Below are 21,735 nucleotides of genomic sequence, written 5' to 3' on the forward strand. Positions count from 1 at the left end.
ATTGAAACAGAGAATCATAGAAAGAAAATACCTCAGATGAAAATGTGACCAGGAAGGCCTCTTGGAATATTTAAGCTGCATATAAACAACAAACAGGAATGTTTTTTAAGTGAGATAGTCGATTGAGGACCTGTGCAAAGGCTGTGTAGGCACTGGCAAGTAGTTGTCATTATTCACGGATACGTATACTGGATATCTGGATATCTCTCTCTTTTCTCCTTCCCTCCTTCATTCCCTCCTTCTCTCCCCATCCCTTCTTGCCTTCCTGTGTTATCACGGAGAGGTAAAACTATCCAGATCACACAGACGCTAAATGCCTGAGTTCAGAGGCTTGTAGTTTATTCAATGTGCCTAGGGGGGCTTTGGTAAAGTTTTAAATAGTTATGTTATTTGATTTATATTGTAGAAAATCAGTTTTTCTTCTGTATGTGGTTGAAAGTGGCCAGAATGGAACTCTCAGAGGCGAGTTAGGAGGCTATTTGATTTGCTATTTGCCACCCAGGCAAAAAAATACATTTACAAACTGTATTTCCTTAAATCTCAGTGCTTAAGAAGTTTGTTTTCTTGACTTGGTTATAGTGTGTGTGTGTGTGTGTGTGTGTGTGTGTGTGTGTGTGTGTACATTCTTTTGTAATACATAGGAAATTTAAATAATTATTCATTTCAGTTCACAAAAATACATTTTTGCTTTTGAGAGCTAGCTGTAAAGAAATGTATCTAACACTAATGTATTTTATATGTTGGCAGTACTAAAGAGCAGGACTGTAGAATGCTTTAAAATTAAAAGTCTCCTATGTGTATGAATGTATGTTAAGCTGTATGCATAGTCAATGGTATATTAAAATGATACTAAGATTCTCTTTCTTTTTCTTAAGTCGTAAAGATCCTTACCTTAAAGGCTGGTTTTTAAGTGTCTGTTTTTAAGGAATTTAAAACTATGTCCTACAGTATTCTTGGTCACCCAAGGGTTTTACACTAATGTCCACATATTTAGTAAGCCTAGCTTTGATTGCTTTTCTTCAGGGAGGAGTTATTACATTTCTTGTGAGCGTGGCTATATAGGTGAAGGTGTTTCCTTTCAATCTGAGCAAGCGTTGTATTCTCCATCCTGTTTATGGTCATTTATTTCTGACCATATGCCTGCTTTTACATATCCTTTTTCTATGATAGTCTTTACTTCCTACAAAAATTGCCATTCTAACGGCATGCCATTTCACCTTGAATTCATTCAGGCTAAGTACAAGCTTTTCCTATTAGTGCAAGGCACTTTCATGCTTTGTCTCTCCCATAGTGCAAGCGTTCCAGTACTTCATTGCCCTTTGAAGTTTAGGAGACTAAACTCACAAAGGAGAATGACTTTAGAGGAACAGGAAGATAGGAATATTATAGAGAATTTGGTTGACATTGTATGAATTTGAACTTTGAACTTTTCTGAAAACTGTGAGATGGAACTATAAATGTTGTAGCAGTGCTGGGGAGACATGTCTGCCATATGTTAGTGGGTCAGATTTGTAAATCTTGCTATATATCTGTCCTAGCTAAAGTTCATTTTCTTCTGTTCAGTGAAAAGAGATGTGTTACAAATCCCTGCTGTGTCTCTAAATGTGCCTGGGCTTTACAGTGCCCCGTCTGAAGCTGTGTTGTTAGATAAAGGAGTTTTCCTGGAGAACAGAGGTGCTGCTTAATACAAACTAGCTCTGATTATTTCTTACAGCACTGTTTTATGTGGTGTTAATGTGAACACAGAACTGTCTTTTGTTAGGGTTTGTGGGGTATGGGTGTATTCCAGTCCTAATTTTTTTTAACCTTTATATATAAGCTCACATTTTTGTCTCTTTAGATATACAGCATTTAGGTTGTTCTGTTTTGCTTAATTCTGATAGATTGGATCTTTTGCTGATATGGGGGGGATGGGCTGCTTCTCTTCTTTCACTGGCTCTACAATCGAACATACTGTCTTAACTTTGCATGATATAAAGCCAATCAAGTACTCCCCACTCCTTCAGACAGCACTGTTTTATTCACTGGGAAAGGTTTTCTGGCATGCACATTTAAACAATGATGCACTGTTACATTCAGAAACCCAATAGAAGGTTTTCATTTGAGTGTTTTCACCACGATGTTAAATAACCCATACATGTATCAAAACGTCACCTGGTAGCCTATAAATACTTTTGTATGTTTTGATGTACAAATTATTTCTGTGACTGTAATAAATAATGGTTATTTTATTATAGTTAGTTGGCACCTTTGGACAAACACTGTTGTCCTCCCATTCCCATGTACATGTTACCTATGGCTAAAGTAACCACAAGTTACATGATACTCATTTTTCTTGAGAATTCTTAGAATTCTGTTATCAAGGTGTTTTCTAACTTTGTTTCTGATACCTGGGAAGATTTTATAGTACTGTAATTTTGGAAATATAATCTAGCAAAAACCCTACAAATAATATAAGAACAAATCCTGTTAAAGAGACAAAGAGCATTGCTTAGCCTACATATTGTTAATGATTTATGAAGTAAACTGAGAGTGAAATAAATGAAATAATGATTCAAGTGAGACTAATTTCCTGGTTTAAATGTTGCAAATACAATGAAAGAAAACTTGGATAATATTGTAAATGACGCATGGAAAATAAGGAAAGATTTAAGCATTAGTAAAATCCATTTATTTGAATTCAGCCACAGTCAACTGAATTGCATGGCAAGAGTTTGATTAGGAATAGATAGAAAGGAAATCATAGATTACCCAGAATAGTCGCTAATGTAGGTCTATTAAACTAATAAAAATGACAGCCAGTTAAGTTATTCTTGATCTTGTATTTCAGAACTCAGTGTATAGATATTATCCCAAAATAGAAAAAAACATGTGTACATGCTTCATGCCAAATCTCATAAATCATTGTCCAAACACTCTGGGCTTAGTAAAGATCACTGTATTTATAAGACTTGAATCAAGTGCTACTATTATACCTCATAGATAATTAAGACAGCTAACACCTCTATTTATGAATATTCATTAACTTCAAGAAGTAGGAAAATTAGTAGCTATTGAAAACTAGAACTTTTCATCATATTAAAGTTTATTCATGATTAAGTTGTATGTTCATCTCACTTTAAACATGAAAAGAAAAAGACGTCAGTTCGTGAGATCAAAATCAATATTAATTTCCCATATTTGGCAATCTAGTCATATTTCAACACAGGGCTAAACTTAATAAAAACATCAAGTGATTGGTAAATCTGTTACAGTTGTGTCCTCTTCTCTTAAGAATGATTTTTAAAATATCAAATTATTATCAGTTTTAGGTTAGTAGGAATAGTTTCTTAAATGGAAAGTATTGGTACCAAAGACATGGTATGATACAGTGTTCACCCTTGTAGCTTGATAGTTTGCAGGATTTATGACTTCTCCAATTGAGTCAGCAGTACATGGTCCTGGTGGAAAGTGGGTGACGTGAGCAGAGCCACAGACAGCACTCTCCCACCCTGACTCCAGTGAGAGGCTGATTAGGCAACAGGATCCTGCCCTGGTGAAGTGCTACAGCTTGGCAGGCGTGAGCATTAGAGATGCTGGAAATTCTGAGTCATCCTTTTGGGGTTTCTTTTCTTGCATGAAGCCCGCAATAAACCAGAACATCGACCAGAACAGAGAAGGGAAATGAGGAAACAGAAAGGGAAAAGTCATAACTGTAAGAGGTATCAGGAGTCAGCCCTTTGATCACTCTCTGTCTGTGGGAGTAAGGATTCGGGGATAATTGCATTGGGCTTTCAGTGTCTTTGCTATGAAAGAGGAAATTTAACTTCTCCTCTCTCCTGTCACATAGTGCAGGGTTATTCTGACCAAATGATGCAAAGAAATGTAATTTTTCCTATAGTACTTTAGTCTGATATACTCGTTCATGGAAGAATACTAGAAGGCTCCAAGCACTCTAATGGGATTTTTAATTTCATTATTTCAAGCCAGCAATTTTAGTTATTGATTCTAGTGTCTAGACAGTGGCTATACATTGTTTCTGCTAATTGCTTAGGTCTTGGAGTGAGAATAAATACAGAGTATGGGCAGTATTCCATTTATGAGCATCCTGCAAGCACTTTTGACAGCTTTGACACATATTTGACCCTGAGGGCTGCCTAGCTTTCTAATACATAGTTCAATATAATTTAGCTAAAGGATACACAATAATAGAAAACACTTTTAAGACAAAGTAGGACTCATGTTTTAAGAAAACTATAAAGAGTACATTTAGCTATTTTAAGAAAGTCGTAAGCTGCATATCATAGACTGGGGACATGGTATCAACTTAGTTGTGACTATCAAGAAGTTTAGTCAAATGGTTCAGTGCTGGGTTTAGAAATGTTATAGGTAAGGCAAAAATCTCATGAAAGATTCAGAAACATGGAAATGGAAAAAGAAATATGTGTAAGGAACAAGAAATAGGTTAATTTATAGCCGAAATGAAGGACATAATAGTAAGGGTAAGAGAGATGAAATCCAAGAGGCATTTATGTGTTCGTGTATATACTACATGCACAGGCTGTAGAAGATTGACCTAATAGAGCCGTAGAAATAGCTATATATTGTAATAGAATAGCTTAGAGTTAACACTGAATGTTAAAATTCATGCTTCACTTTTGTGAAAAAGCCTTTGAAAAGTACGTGATATATTCTGTGTCTTACTAAGCATATTGTACATTCTTCTTTCTATGACTGTCTCATGAATCCTTAAATATCCCTCAAATATTCTTGAAGGGCCAAGAAAATTGTTGGTAAATCAAAGAATCTTAGTGATATATCCTCTTCCTTTATTCTCAACTCATTTCAACTTTTCACCATTTTGCTTATTAGAAAACCTTCACTTGAAAAACAATATTCTAACAATAAAAAAAGTTTGAATCTAGTAAGGAAGTTTGTGTGTTGTCCACTAAGATAGTATTTGCTCAGTCTGAGCATTCTATTTCTTTTAACATATGGACACAAACCACCTGGATCGAGAGATGGATTGAAACAGAAAGACATGGATTTATAGAAATAGTAAAGCAGGATGTGGCTGTTTGAATGAAAAGCTATAGATATAGGAATAAGATAATACCTGTTACAAAACAGTTTGCTTTTAAACATTTATATTTTGAAGAAAACAGTAATCTTTGTTAATACATAGATTCACGTGTTTGCAAACTAATTTCCTGGTTTCTTGGAAAAATCAATACTGAAAGTTTTCTATACATTTAAACATTATTTTTATACTTTCAAGCCTTAAGGCTTAAAAGGCCTTTGAAAATAGTGCTCTTTGAGGTCTATGAAAATATAATTACTTATAATATGGCATGTTCTTTATAGGAAACATATTGAATGTATTTCAACTGAGCTTCAAGTACAGAAAATATCATCCTCTGGGTTTTTAAAATTAAATGGTGCAAACTAAAATTTATCCATATAATCTACAAACCACTCATTAACATTTGTATTATATAATTATATAATTTTTGTTCAGTTTAATCTTAATTCATAATTATTTCTGTTAGCTAATATTGTCAATATACTCCCAAAATTGTATTTGCTTGTCTGTCTTTCCATATGTGTGGACTCATAATACAAGAACCACATTTTCTACTCTTTTGCACAAGGGGCAGATCTTTACATAATACTACCATGAGAAATATATTTAGAAAGCTTCAGCAGGCTGTTCATGGCACTCCATTAATTTAATAAGCAAAATTATCAAATCTTAAAGTTACCTTGGTCTCCATAAGGCACTCATTAGTATTTGCAACATGTGACTTTCACATTGCTTTTGAACAAAAGAAAAATATATTGTAGTCTTCTAGAAAATAGATTGAGGATTTAGTTAGAAAGGAGGTAATTTTCCCCAGCACACAGTGATCAAAATCATTTCTATCATTGACTGGCTATGTGAGAGCACAGCAAGTTATTACAAAATTTGAAACCAATTTTATGTTATAGGTCTCTTAGAGAAAAATTAGATATTCTTTTAAGCTCAGTCATATGTATCTTCTCTTCATATACTCTGTAATGTATAGCCCCTGTGAATGAAAAGTAAAATGGTATTTTAAATATTATGGTTATAAAAGCAATAGACCATGGATCCCCAAAGCCTTAAAGCTGAAGTCATATTGGCGACATTCCGGAGTGGGAGAACGTCTGTTTGACTTGCACTGTGAAGAGAGGAGGGGAGACGATCCCACAGAACAGGGCATGTGACCAAATTGAGATTGCCTCTGAGAGTTTGTAGCTCTCCAGGCTTGATTTCCTAGTAGGAACTGAATAGAAGGGAGAGGTGTGATTTAGAAAAGATGTAAAGGAAATTTTCCCTTGGGCAACACTTAACATTTTCACATTTATTCTGTGTGCCTTTGTACCTTTCTGCATTAAAGAGTAATGCTTCCTGCTGTCCCTCAAAAAAAACCAAAAAGTCAAAACCCAATTGCCTGGAATCTGTGAAAGTGTGGTGACAAAAGAGTGGTTTGCCAAGATCAACATGACAGTCATTGGAACTTGTGATTGTTACCTTATAGGACAAACTAGATTTTCAGCAATAAATAACTCAAGGATCCCATGGTGCAGAGAGTCAGGATGACCCTAAATGAACTCCAAGTGTGTCTGTGTTAGAGGGAGGAAAAGAAAATTTCAGATGGATGAGAAAGAGCCCATAGGCTAGAGGGGACAGAAGATGCTGAGCTGCTGCCTTTGAACATTTAGAGAAGTGGCTTGAGAAAAGCCATGCAAAAATTGAAACTCTTCAATAGAAAAGCCAAGGAAACTGGTTATCCCATAGAACCACTGGTTAAAACATAATCCTGTCAGCACCTTGATTTTAACTGTGTGAGAGTCATTTCAGATGTGACTTTCAGAACTGTATGGAACATTTTCTGTTTATGAAATTCTCAACTTTGTGGTCATTTATCCATAGCTATCCAATGGACATAAGGAATTAAGTTCCCGCAGTCATGGGGAAGACTGAACTAGGCTCTAATTGCTGTAGAAATGATCCATTTAGTCTGCCAGTAGAACATGAGAAGTTGTAGTTTAAGCTAGAAAGTCCCTCTGCATGACAGCCTGACAATTTGTGAATGGCCATGAGAGCATATAGTCTGTCCACCATCTCTCTGCATACAGAACTTATCATCACTATTGCAAAGACAATATGGTAATAGCATAGACTAATGGAAGGGAGTAGAATGGATGACCCAGAAAAACAAACGAGCAAAAAACCTTTTCTAAAAGTCTGTGATATATAAAAGACTACAAAAATTAAACAATAAAGAAAAGTATATTCAAATCCTCCAGTCAATAAATAAGCTGTTGAACTGTGGAGACAGTATTCAAAACAAGTAACATAAATGGCTAGTAACTATTTGAAAAATCATTCAGTGTCTTTAGTCATCAGGAAAATGCAAATGAAGTGTTCTGGGACTCCATCTCACCCCAGTCAGAATAGCTAACATCAAGAAGACAGCAAAGATTAGCAAGTACCTGGGAAAAGAGAAAAACTTATTAACTGATGGTGGGAATTAATCTGTGCAGCTACGTGAAAATCAGTACAAAGACTTGTTTACAAACTACAAAAAGGGACTGGAGAGATGCCTCAGCAGTTCAGAGCACTGATAGCTCTTTCTGAGAACCTGGATTCCATCCCCAGCACCCACATGACAGCACAGAACGTAACTGTCTAGAACTCTAGTCCCGGGAGATTGGACACCCTCTTCTTGTCTCCATGAGCCCTGCATGTATATGATGCATAGTCATGCATGCAGGCAAAACATACATTCATATGAAATAAAAAAAATAAATCTTAAAAAACGTGAAAGTAGAACTACCTCATGACCCAGCTCTAACCCTTCTGCATATGTACCCAAAGGACACTTGAGTCCATCTAAAACATCCTTTACACATGTATGTTTACTGCTACCCTAAAAATAATAAGTGGGACACACATAATTGCCTGCAAGCAGACCAGGCTGATGTCGTACATGTGGTTCTTATTCTTGGGTTTCTAAAGTACAAATAATAGAGGTAGTTTTAGAAGCCCACAGTACAGGAAGTACCAAGTGAGAAGTAAAAGTTACTCTTCATTGAACCTTCCTCTGAACCTTTATCTAAATGTTTCTACTGAATTTGCTTCTGTAATCTTTATTGAAGTGTTTTCCAATTGAAGACACTATGAGTTAATGTGCAAAAGTGGGGTCAGGGACTCCTCATGGTGCTGACCCTTTCCCCTGAGATATCTTAATACACAAAAATCTCAGTTTTCGTGACAACAAAATGTCTTGTATGAATTTCCCACAATACAGGATATTTGTGTCTCTTCTTTTATTTATTGTTCCTAACTGTTCCTCTGTGCCCTCCATACCACTCAAAACTTACCTGAGACCCCTCACCCCCTTGCTTCCTCTGCTTACCTGCAACCACCTGCAGCGTGTTCTCTACCCAGATCACCTGCAGACTGGCCTTTACTCAAGCATTCCTTTGCCTAGAGTGCTCCTCTGGTAGACACTCGCCATCTCCTTTTCACATCTCAGCCCCCACTTCACGCTCCCCGTGAAACCACCTTGGCCATAGTAATATTGTAACCTATCCCATCCCAAGGACTGGGTTTCTTACCTTTAATTTTTTTTCCTCTCTGATCATACCAGTTTCTAAAATATTATATTCTAATTTATGTAATGTACCTTCCCCACAATATATGATATGTAAAGACAATAAGTTGTATATACAATTTATTGCTGATAGCTATCTGAGTAAAGAATTTCCAGACACATTATGCCCAACTAAGATCATAATCTTAACTGAAACATTCCCCATTAATGTTACTTAATCATTATTTGATGGTCATTCTTCTTCCACATACATCCCTTTTTATTCTCAAATATTGTAGACTCTTCCTTTAGCAAATATCAGCTTATTATATGTGTCTTTAAATATCATAATCATAGTATATGGCATGAAGCACTTTAAAAACTTGTGCTACTCAAATAAATAAGAATCACAACTCTAAAAATAGATAATACAGTATCCTCTAATGTAGCTTTGAGTTAATCATAGCTTAGTAAAAGAAGCTCACTTACTATGTAAGAAAATATTTCAATTTTATGTAAAATTGATGTATGTTATAGTCTAGATTGTCTATATTCATAATAAAAAGAAACAGTGTTGACTACTTAAATTTCAATATAAATGGTATGGATGATAACAGATTTTTATGGACACTATTAATGGCTGTAGTACACTCTATTAGTTTCACTTCATTTTTTAGAATTGCAAAATTTACCACAAGTTTCATCAAAAATTTTGTAATGACACAAAAAGTACATCAAAAAATGTCCTGCTCAAGCTGAGTCTGTATCTCAGTGGTAGCAGTGCAAGGCCTTGGGTTTAATCCCTAGTACTGAAAAAAAAAAAAGATAAATGAATAAAAGTGATGTATAAAACCCTGGAGGCAGCAAGATAGCTCAGCAGGTAAAGGTGCTGGGCAGAAGACCCTGACAGCAAGTCGCAATCACTAGAACCCACTTCAGGGCCAAAGGAGAGAACTGACTTCACAAAGCTGTCTGAGGGCTTCACATGTGTACCACGGTATACATATTCCCAGTACACATCACACATCATTTAAACATGCGTATCCCGCATCATTCACAAACATGATAAAAGCCTCTAATCAGGTTTCTCACTTGTTACTCTCTGATAAATACTGTAAGCCCATAGTTTTCTATGAGTTTGCCTCTATGAACCTCAGTTTTTTTATATGCCTCAGGGATGTTTTGAATACATTTGTTTGATAATTTTATGGCACCTACCTTATACTAGATTATCTAAGGACTAAAGGTCTGGCATGAAAAGGAAATCTCTCCTCCTTGACTTGATGGCTTTTGCTATATATGACAGACTTTGAAGCTGTGGTCAAAGTATGAATTTTGAGATTTTCCTTGAATTATATTGGAATCTCAGTGTGGGCCAAGTGCAGTGGCATGTGTCTTATGGTAGGGGAAGAGAGGGATAATACAGAGAAGAAAACACCAGTGTGATTAAGTGAGCAGAGTGTGCAGTGGTGAAGTTCCAAGCCAAGAAATGCTGCAACTCCAGAAGCCCAAAGCTAGAAGAACAGGTTGTCTCCTTGTAGACGTAGAAAGAGCAAGCACAGCCTCTTCACTCGACAGCTTTATTTTGTTCAAGAATAGGAATTTTAGGATTTTGAATTACAGAACTATGAGAGAGTAAACCTGTGTTGTTTGTGCTAGCTTTCTACACTATTCATAAACATCAAGTAGAATGACTTTAATGACAGACACAGATAAAAATACTACCAGTTTTAGTGAAATGAGTGTGTGATTGAGACGTGGGGAAGAAAAACAGAGTACAGGAGTATGGCCTAAGTCTGGTAGTCTGAGTTATATGAAACTACTTTGAAAGTCTAAACTGATCTCATAGCAGAAGTAAGAGTTTCCTAAGCAAGCATGAGAAATTGCAGAATTAAAACCAAATCTGGTTAGTTTAATACTACAAACTACATTTTCCATGTTTATTGTAAATAACAAAAAGTTTAAGACCTAAGCCATATTTATTGATTTCTAAACTTTGACTAGTCATATTCATCAATAGTATAAACTGTTTGTTTGAAAAGTAACATTACATATGGTAAAAGAATATTCCAGTTTTACCCCAGAAACGACCATCATTTTACGTTGTTGACAGTTTCCTAGGTTATTAGAGAAGCAGCTTCACAGGAATGTCAAGTGAGCTTCTCAAAGGCACCATATTTTAATCAGTCAAAGGAATTAAGACTTTTTTTCTGTCTATGAACGTCACTAAATCCTGAAATCCTAATAAAATTTTGGCAGTGGTGCTAATAAAAATATTTCTCACTTCTCCTTTTATTCACTGAGAATTTTTAACAAAGTGAACAGTAGGAAGAAGTCACTTTCCTGTGTTCTTTTATCAAAGTAGTAGCAAAGATAAGTGGAGAAACCTGATGTACTGCATCCGTCATGTCACACAGCACTCCAGTGAGATGTGAAACATGTGTCTTGAGTGTGAATTTGAGCAAATCAGAGGGTAGGTGAGAAAGGACACTAGAAGAAAAAATGAAGATGGACTATGATGTGAAGGCTCTAGTGGTTTGGCTGTGAAAACAAAGAGGAAAAGACAAATAAATTATGTAAAGGACAATTAGATTTCATCCAGTGATAATGAAGAAAGTAAAAAGACAGCTGTTGATTTTCTCTCTGTACCAAGAGCCAAGCAACAGAGTCAGCTGATCAATAAATCTGCAAAGCTCATTCCCACATCATAGCATTAGATGTTATCCAACTTTTCAATTTTGTAGGGAAAGAAGCCAAATACTTCCTAGTATTTCCCAAACTACTAGAAAATAAACATTGAAAGTGATGTTTTATCCATATGAACCAGTGTCCTGTGGAAGCCCAACACTTGCTCTCTTTCTGAAAATGCCCAGCTCACCTGAGAGCCTTGGAGCACTCAAGACCATCCCAGGCGTCCCTGGCTAACAGCCCAAACCTTTAGTAAATTAAGCTGTGTCTACATCCCCGTTACACACGGGTTTGCAAGCTCAGCCCATCAGGGAGGCCTCCCTTCATGTTTTATTCTGGCAGAGGGTTTTCAGGGATAATTGCTTCCATCACAGGCTAAATAAGTTGGCTATTAATGCAAATGAACGTAGAACTGCAAAGGAGATTATAATTCATGTAGACAGATGGCAATTTCCTGCTTGCTTCTGTGTTTGCTTGCTTGCTTTTATGAACTGTCTAAGAGAACTCTCTTATTGATAAAACTCTGTAAATGTTTTATTTATATGCACAGCAATTTTGCTAGTGCAGGGTGAGAATTTACTCCTCTCGTTTCCCTCTCAGCATCCTTCCCTTTTTTCCCCTGGAATATATCACTTGGGCTTTCTAAAAAAATAATAAATAAATAAGTAGGAGAATGTTCTCATATACTCACCTGTAGGAAAAACCTACATGCTGATATTTGCTTGTAGAAAGAATTACTTTTAGTATTTTACAGTTTCTACTACTCATACAAGAATCCTATAAATTCTAAAACATATTCCTAGTATACTTTAGGAAGAAAACATATGCTAATATTTACTTATAGAAAGATGTACTTAAATATTTTTAAAATCTTTACTTCTCGTTTTATTGTAAAATAAGATTCCTATAACTATCCTAAGATACACTTTAACTTTTAGTTTCGAAATTATGTGTCCAAGTATTTTGTAACTTTTTATTTAAAGAGCTGGATAGTTTTATTAGTTTTCTAAGTTCTTTAATAAGATGTACCATAGGCTATTTTAATTTTTTAATGAGTTAACTTGTCTCTATCTTAATTCAACCTATACCACCCTAAGCCCAAAAACTTAAATCATTCTTAAACTACTTACTCTGCAGAGCTCCACTAGACAAAAATTACTTCTAACTTCACCATTCAGGCTATAACAAAACTAATATACTTTATACCAGCTTAATCAGCTAATATACCAGTGTCGAATTTACAGAAATAACAATTGAGCTTCAGCAACTGTTTAAATTCATTTCGTGTTTGTTTCTTTGGAGAGGTTGGAGGTCTAGGTCCCTGATAGAATGCTTACCTAGAAAATGCAAAGCCCTGGGTTTGGTCTTCAGCCCATAAATAAAATTTTTCAGTAAAGATACAGGGAAAAATAAAATGCATACATCAATATCTTTCTTAATACATCAGATGAAATTGACTTTTGCAATAATCATGAATGTTAGTATCTGGAAGTGGAAAATCCAGTATATATTTAGAAGGGCAAACATTTCCTTGAATTCCATGTGCTGATGCCAGTGTCCTACGCCTGTGAGTGCCTTTGTTTCTTCCAAAGATGGAATCGGGGGTTAGGGTTGTGGCCTTTTGTTTTGGATAGTCATCTTAAGGGTGCAGGATATGTTGATTTTTGAAGACTGGGTCTTACCCTGTAACCTAGGCTTCATAGAATTTACTGTGTCATTTTGCCTGCCTCAGATTCACTGAAATCCTCCTGCCTCAGGCTTTCAAGTGCTAAGATTAAAGGCATGAACCATCATATCCTGGTGAAAGTATTTTGATAGAGTCAGTTTATTTGTTGTTCCCTGTGGGATGACTCATCCCTAACAGGCTTGTGGGCCATCCCGCCCAAACAAGTAAAAAAGATACTTTCTGAGAGCCAGCCTGGGTCTGCCTGATGATCTTAGCAACAGCAGCTGAAACGATCTGGAGATGACCTGGACCAATGAGAGGCAGCCATGTCACACCAGTAGATGCATATTCACCAGACCTCCCCCCAGGGTGGGGTAGAGGGTATATAAGGCTTTCCTCTTCCTGAATAACTGAGCTTGTTGTTTCTACATTCTCCTGGAGTCTGTGTGGTTTGACTCTGTGCCTTCTTGGCCCCTGCCCCCAAAGGGAACAACACCAAGGACCCTGCTACAGTTACCATCTAAATTTAACAGAAAAAAAAAAGGTCTGTTCCATAGAAGCAGCATAAAAATAATTTACAGATAGAATTATTGAAGACTCGTAGATTGATGGCCATTACAGCTGATCTTGTAGGAGCGGCCTTCCCCCACCACTTGCTGCTTTCATAGGTGAAGTGGGGACCCTTCAAGTGATTCTTTTAAGAAGATACTACGCAAATAACATAGTTGAGAGCCACCTTCTTTAGCTCGTTGATGTTTCCTGGTCTTTCTGTTGTAAGCTGCAGTCAGCCTCCTACAGTGACTCTGGATCTATGGTTTCAGGAGCTGTGGCCTCCCTTATTGTCAGTTTGATTCTTTTATTCCTACAAGCTGTTCTCTGAAGCGTCCATTGTATGTGTTCTCTGTATTAGACCTTGTCTCCCTTCCTGAGGTCTTTATAACAAGCCATTTCACAAGGAAAAGTCTGGATAGGGAAGTCCACTTACGATCTGTATATTATATTGTCATCACAATTTCCACTCTTTCCTTATGGACTGGAGCATAGTGCTCTCCTTGATGTTCTGCTGTGACAGTTGTAATTTTGTGACTATGTAACATGACTTTTTATTTCTGTGGATAACAGTGCTTTTGCTGTTCTACAACTAGTTCTTATCAGTAAGGAGCTTTTAGTCTGATTTTTAAACTGTGAAAAGTAATAGAAAGCCTAAAGATGCTTATTTAGTGTCCCTGGTAATCTGACAGTAATAACAACCCTTCCCCTTTTAAATTGCTTTTCTCCATTTCCAGGGAGTTGATGAGGAACCCCTACTGCTGTTTCATGGGAATGGTCTTCACAATTAACAATATGCTGTTTTTGATGTCAGCAGATTCTTAAAATCATTGGTGGCATAAATCTGCATGTTAATCAGGAATAAGCTCATTATGGGTATCAAATTGTTTGAAAATGCTCTTGTTTGCTTTGTTTATCAAGATATAATTAATACAAAGTGGAGCCTGTGCTTCTTAAGTGTGCGGTTTTATGAGCTGTGGCACCTTAGCAGACAGGGGAATTTCCATCACCATTTGCCACCTGCTCTTTTGGAGTCAGTCAGTCCTGCCTGATCCACAGCCCTGGCAACCACTGGCCTGACTTCATGACAGTACTTCTGCCTTCTCCAGAATGCTACATAGAAGCATAAATTCGTAGTCCTCCTCAGTGTGACTTCTTTTGTGTAGTGTAGTCCCTTTGGAGTCATTCCAGAGGGAATTGTATCAGCATTTCATTGTTAACAAGAACTCCATGTGAACATGCTGTATTCATTTATGCATTAATACTGTGAATTTTACTAATAGAGTCATTATCATTACAGAGTTCTTGCTCTGTGCCAGGTACTGTTGTAAATGTTTTAAATTAGTTAAATGAACTAATGCTATAAGTTGCAGCCTGACATTTGACTCTAGTATTACACTTTTAAGACTGAATGCTGTCTCCTTTATTTATCATTTTATGGACTTGAGATACCAGTGTCTTCTACATTTCAGCACTGTGATGGCAATGCTATCAGAATTACTTCCTAGTGCTATGGTGTTGGTTTTTTTATTACTCTTCTTTTTCTTTTTGTCTCTTTTTAACACGCTAGCTCTGGGCAGCAACACAGCAACAGCAACAGCTCCATGCCCTGCCGTGAGGCTGGTATGGGCAGGACTCAAGCAGGTACCACCTGGTGCCTTTGGCACCCAGCAGTCAGACACCACAGTGGTAGAGGATGGGAAGGTGGGAGAGGGAGGAGAGCGGTGGAGCTGAAGAGGTGAGGGTGGTGAGGAACACACTAATGTGAATGACCTGCTTACCCCAGAGTCCAGGATGTCTGGGTCTGGGCTATTGCCAAGGGCCAGTCTTGGTCCAAGGCTGTGAAGCATCTGAGGGGACATGAGTTGATGTCTGTGGATCCTGTTGCCACTAGGGCCATGCAGAGGCCTGTGGTCTGGGCCACCACCTGGAGCCAGGTTCGTATCCAAGGGCCATACTGCACCCAGGCCCCAGCTGCTGCCAAGGACCACGTTGGGGTCCGTGATCCTACCACAGCCAGGGTCTGTGTTGATGTCCAGTGGCCCATAGTGCCACCAAAGGCCAAATGGTTGCCTATGATCTAGCCCACAAGCTATCACCATGTTGGTGTCTGAGGGCTGTTCCACTGCCAGGCCCATGCTAAGTTGAGTGGCCAGCACTGTCACCTGAGGCCATGCCATCATTCAGGCCAGGGCTGCTGCTAAGGGCCATGTCTGGGTCCATGGCCCTATAGCAGCATGGGTCTGAATTGATGTCCATAGCTCCTTATACCATTGAAGGCCATTCCGATGCCAGGGGTCTGGGTCTGGGCTACCACCTGGGGCAATGTTGGTGTCCAAGTGCCACAGGGGCCATGCCATACTAGATGGCTTGAGCTACCACCTAGCCCATGGTGACATCTGAGCCTGGGCTGTAGCCTAGCCCCATGCCTGGGTCCATTTTCCTGCCAAAACTGGGGTCTATATTAATGTCCATGGCCATGTTGCCACCAAAGGCAACATGGATGCCTGGGGTCTAGGCCACAAGCTGTGGTCATGTGAGTATCCAGGGGCCTAGTTGATGTCCGTGGCCTGTTACTGCTGAGGACCTTATGATGCTGGAGTCTGGTCAGTCACCAGAGACCATGTTAGTGTCCTTGGACCATGCTGCTGCCAGGGCCATACCACTCTGGGCGGCCTGTGCTGTCACCAGGGCCAGGGTGATGCCCTGGCCTGGGCTGCTTCCGAGGACCATGTGTAGGTCTATGGTCCTGCTGCAGCTGGGGTCTGTATTGATGACCATGACCTGTGTTGCCACCGGGGTCATAGGAACCAAGCCTATTGGAATCTGAGGGCTGGGCTGGGCTGGCCCCGCACCTCACTGGCCCTGGGATTGCTGGTCCTGCCCTTCACTGAATACTGCAGCATGAGAGCTGGTGCCCCCCACCCCATCCCTGCAACACACATACACAATCAGGAAAGATGGCCCACTCCTCACTATAGGTGTGCACCTCACCTGGTCAGGACACTACCAATCTAGAGAGAAGAGGGCACTGCCCCTTGCCTGCACAAGACAGTAGAGCTGGCCCTGGTGTAGTGAGTGTGGGTGAGCTGGGCCTGGTGTAGTGAGTGTGGGTGAGCTGGACCTGAAGGCCAGAGAGCAGGAGAACTGGCCCAGCTCCTTGCTGCAGGCTGCATTAGGTGGGCTGGCCTAGGCAGTGTAGGAGAGCTCACTGGTGGAGTATGTGAAAGGGACAAACCTACAGATCCAAAGCTGCAGGGTTCCCATGACCCATGACAACCACAGAAAATCCAAGAGAAGCCCCAGGGAGAGCCCATTATCAAGAGTGCAGCAGAAGCCAGAGGCCTCCAGCTAGACCAATGACTAGCAGCAATGAACACTTGCAAGTGAAGATGAGTGGACTAAAGGGTCCACTGTGTGCCTCAGCCGGCCACAGGACAGTTTCCATGATGGGATTCTTCCCCCTTTTGTGTTGCTCTTTGTTTTGTTTGTTGTTTTGGCTTGTTTTTTTGTTTTGTTTTGTTTTTGTTAATTTGGCTTTGTTTTGTTTGGCTTTTGGTTTTCCTTTCCAATTATGTTTTGTTTTGAGGGGGAGGTTGCAAGGGCAGAGAGCAGATGCAAGGAGTGGGAAGGGTGATGGGTGGGATCAGAATGCATGATGTGAAATCCACAAAGAATCAATAAAAGTTAAAAAAACAAATAAAACATTTTCACAAGTTTTTTTACTGTCAAATGTTAGTAAAGAATTGGACAACTGGAACCTTTTTTTTTCCCCTTTGGTTTTTCGAAACAGGGATTCTCTGTGTAGTTTTGGTGCCTGTCTTGGATCTCACTCTGTAGACCAGGCTGGCTTCGAACTCGCAGAGATCCACCTGGCCCAAGTGCTGGGATTAAAGGCATGCGCCACCACTATCTTGCAACAACTAGAACATTTATGCAGCAATAATGATGGTAGAAATTAACTAATTATAACAATTTGACATAATTTTGTAAAAATAACAAAAAATTAAATATTAGCATGTACTATGACCCAAAGATTCATGCCATAAAAAGAGGAATCCTGATATATGTGTTTCAAGGTATACCTAAAATTTCTCATAGCAGTATTGTTGTAACAAATGTAATAAAAGTAAATTATATAAATCCATGCTACAATATTAGGAAACATTTTAGCTAAGTGAGATGAACCCTTTTTATTTACTAATGCTGAATGAAATAACAAGTCACAGAACATTAGCCATAATGTAATTCTGTTTTTATCATGGTAAAAAGGAAAACAGCCTTTACACAAAAGATTTAGGAATAGATTTAGACATAAGGAACTTTCCATTTTTAAAGTACAGGAGTGTTTAACACACAAAAAAAAACATGGATAAGCTTGCATCTCTGTGCTCTCTGAGTATGCAAGAAGACATATGGATGTAGCTCCAGTGGTCACCTGGATTCTCAATTTAAATGGAAACATTTTAGCAGTTTGATGTATTATTCCATTGCATGTTATATGTGTCCTGTGTCAAATATTGCACAAAATAATTTTAGATATTAGAAATGATTGAAGAGTGACTAGTGTTTTCTCTTTTTTAATTAAAATCAATTTAATTTCATTTTTAGTTTGTTTTTAATTTAACAAAATGAATCTTTTATGTTTAAAAGTTTCATGGTTATATCCCTTGTAAGTGGTATTGTGTTTCATAAGGACATTTTCATACAGTTATATACTGTACATTGAGAATGTCCACTATAACATCTACTCTGCTCTCTCATTAGTTTTCTCTCTCTCTCTCTCTCTCTCTCTCTCTCTCTCTGTCCCTTGACTTGTTGAGAATTTTGTTCAATGTGTTTTAATCATATGCCACCCTCCAACCCTTCCCAGACCCATCCCCTTCCAACATACAACGATGTCCCACCAACTTTCTGGCCTTTGTTTTAACCCTTCAACAACAATCTGTGCTATGCGAAGTGTAGTAGTGTTTTCTCATCAGTAACGCCAGCCCAGAAATAATGACGTAGGGACTCTTAGATTAGGCTTGTTCCTAACTAGTTCTAATAACTTAAATTAATCCATATTTTTTAACCTATGTGCTTCCATGTGGGTCATTCCTCATCTCTGTACTGCCCATCCTGCGCCCTCCACATCTTTCTTCTTCCCAGAGTTCTCTCTGCCTGGAAGTCTGCCTGTTCTCTCCTGCCTAGCTATTGACCATTCAGCTCTTTATTAAACCAGTCACAGTGACACATCTTTACACAGACTAAAGAAATATTCCACAGCATTTCCCCCTTTTTGTCCAAATGGAAAGGAAAGGTTTTAACTCTAACACAGTAAAACTTTCTATAATAAAAACAATTTATCAGATAAGAATTTCATTCACAGTGTATTTTGATGTGCTGCTTTTCTTTGTTTTAAATATTCTCTTTGAAACACAAAATTGAATTCTTAAAAGACTTTTCCACTAAATAGATAATTTTATTTATCACATGGCACTTGCTATGTAAATAGGCAAAGAGGTTTTTTAAACACAGACTAGTGGTTCTTAATGCTCTAAGGGCTGATGCTATAAAGGGTGAGTGTTTCCTGGCAAGGTTTACATGTGTTTGTTTATTTTCAGTAAGTCAACATATATATGTTTGTTTGTTTATTTATTTATTACAGATAAATTATGTTATATATATATATATATAGTTAACATTTCAACTATATACAGAAGTAAAATACCTGTAATAGTCAGTACCACGCTGATAATCTGAGATATTAAAAAAGAATTTTTGCCTTAACTGTCATTAATTATGTAGGTGAGAGTTTTGTGAGCACTAACTGTTTTCATTGTGTTCAAAATAAGGTAATATACTTTATCAGTATAACAATGAGATGGCAACACGTGCCTACCTCAAAGATATTTTATTGAAAACACAATCATCACTTACCTTGTCACAAATAGAACAAAGCAAAACAGCACAAGCGGAGTTGCTGTTTGAACATCTCTAAGTAGCAACGTTTAAATTTTCTATGACTTCTTGGTGGATTGTACCATATGGCTTTGTCATAAGTCGACCTGTTGCTAATAAACTAGGACTGATGTGTAATTAGGTTTTCAGTGATTCATCTGTAAAACACGCTGGATTATTTTACATGGACGCATCTGGTACACATGTGTACAGTGGTTGTTCTGTGGTGATTGACAACTGTATTCTTCTCATAAAGTCCTAGATGCACAGATGTGAACTCTTGATTTCTTAGAGAGACAAAATGTTGCATTCATAAAGTTTGTACCTTAGCAATTGTTGAATGTAAAATTTATTCTTACACATGCATTCACACACAACACAAAATTTGCCCTGTTCCTGAAATTTAATGTAAACATTTCATGAAATGTTTTTCTATCGCTGAGCAGACACAGTGAAAGCACCTTGATCTTTTGGTATTCATTCGTAGCATGACATCTGTTTTGGATTGTAAGCTCAAAGAAGGCAGTGACCATGTCAGTTTTATATTATGCAGACAACATCCAGTAATGCATAATTCTCCTTTGAATGTTTGCTAAGTATTTGTCAGTCAAGATGGAGATGTTAATGACTTTTAAAAATAGCATTCATAATCTGGCTGTAAGCACCTTTTGCATTAAAGGGGCATTAGCAATATAAATGGTCCTGGTTTGAATTTCATACATTATAGTTAGCAAGATAACACATAGCCATGTTGTAACTCAGTAAAAATGAGTTTACAACATGTGAAAATAGTCCTATAGTGTACATTGTACATTGTACATATACTAAGGTACATGAAGGATGTAACATTTTTAGCTGAAATTTCCTAGGTAGAATTTGAACCTATAATAACAGGAAAGAACATTGAAGCAAAGAGGAAAACAGAAAAAGCAATGGTTAAGATCATGAGGGAGTAGAAGGGCCTGGAGTCAACTACTGCCTTGGCCACTTTTCAAGTTGTGAGGCCTTAGTGAATCACTATTGTGTCTATGGTTTTATTTTCATCTGGATAATAGAGACTGTAAGAACATGAGGTTATTGGTTATGTAAGGAACTTGGCATAAGATTACTAAATACTTTACATTTAGTTTTCATAATATTTTAAGTACTGCATAAAACAATACAACCAAACCAGCCAACCAAAAAGAAATTTGTGGGAGGAAGCTTCCTGCTGTACATAGGTATCTAAATCTTCTCATTTACACAGACAAAGATTGAAAATGATTTCTGTTGTGAGTGTTATTTCAGTTACACATGTTCTCTGAGTGATGTCAAGCTATTATCGTACATTTTTGAGCTTAAATATCTCTATGATAAATACAAAGAATAGGTTACATTTATTTTTTAGCTCATATATTCATCTCTCTATTAAGCTCAGAAGCCTGTTGTAGATACTAAGCTATGGAAGAAAACTTGTCTTATTTCAAAGTTAATAATAACCATTTATTTCATATGTAAGAAAGAAAAATTGCCCCCCCCCCCCGTACATGTGTAAATAGATTTAAAAAAAAAAAAAAACGCCATCTATGACTGGTAAGATGGCCTACTTTATGTTTTCCAGGAAAAAATAAGTAAAAGTTACCTGGGGATCTGGATCTGTAGGCTATGTAGTAGAATGCCCAAAGTCCTGGGTTTGATCTCCAACACCACAAAACCAAGTATATAAAGGTACATATACACGTCTATAAAGAGGTGGAGGTCGGGGGCCAGAAGCTCAAAGTCATCCTGCAGTACATAGTGAGTTCAAGGCAGCATAGGTCTAATCAGACCCTGTCCCAGAAAGAAAATTTTAAAAATGAATAAAACTTTCACTCTGAAGTGATGTTTATAGGATCTACAGAACATGGTTGTGACTATGAATTAGGAGACATGGTGGGGAAAGAACAGTAGTCTTCAAGGAGAAACTGAAAGATTGTTTTACTCAGCCTCTATTTTAGTAATGTGTGGCATTTGACTAAGTACTATCTCCACTCCCCAGGATTTATTCCTTCTTTCCATGTTGAAGTATCAACTTCTTTATAGCTTTGTGCAACTCACATCGTTCTATGGTGATCATATCAAAATAGAACTGTGTTAAAAAATAATTAAATTTCCAGGCTGTAAAAAATTATCTCCGAACACCCTAGCTGTCATGATAGAACTCTCATCCAGTGACTGATGGAAGCAGATGCAGATATCCACAGCCAAGCCCCATGTGGAGCTCCAGGAGTCCAATCAGCAAGAGAGAAGGGGAATTATATAAGCAAGAGA

The 21,735-nt window shown here is 37.8% G+C and overlaps 1 protein-coding gene across 6 annotated transcripts in view; it reads left to right on the forward strand.

Moving 5' to 3' along the window:
* The window catches only part of Xrcc4 (X-ray repair cross complementing 4), a 257,737-nt gene that overhangs the window by 225,938 nt on the left and 10,064 nt on the right, over nucleotides 1–21,735 (forward strand). The window contains exon 9 of one of the 6 annotated variants that reach the window (XM_052743628.1): nucleotides 15,074–15,147. The exons of the other annotated variants lie outside the window; for them this stretch is intronic. Within the exon in view, the coding sequence (XP_052599588.1) occupies nucleotides 15,074–15,147 (74 nt within the window). The remainder of the gene's footprint in view (nucleotides 1–15,073; nucleotides 15,148–21,735) is intronic. 6 annotated transcript variants of the gene reach the window in all.

This window comes from Peromyscus californicus, unplaced genomic scaffold, assembly GCF_007827085.1.
Source record: "Peromyscus californicus insignis strain IS unplaced genomic scaffold, ASM782708v3 Scaffold_18__1_contigs__length_77618521, whole genome shotgun sequence".
Taxonomy (NCBI): Eukaryota; Metazoa; Chordata; class Mammalia; order Rodentia; family Cricetidae; genus Peromyscus; species Peromyscus californicus.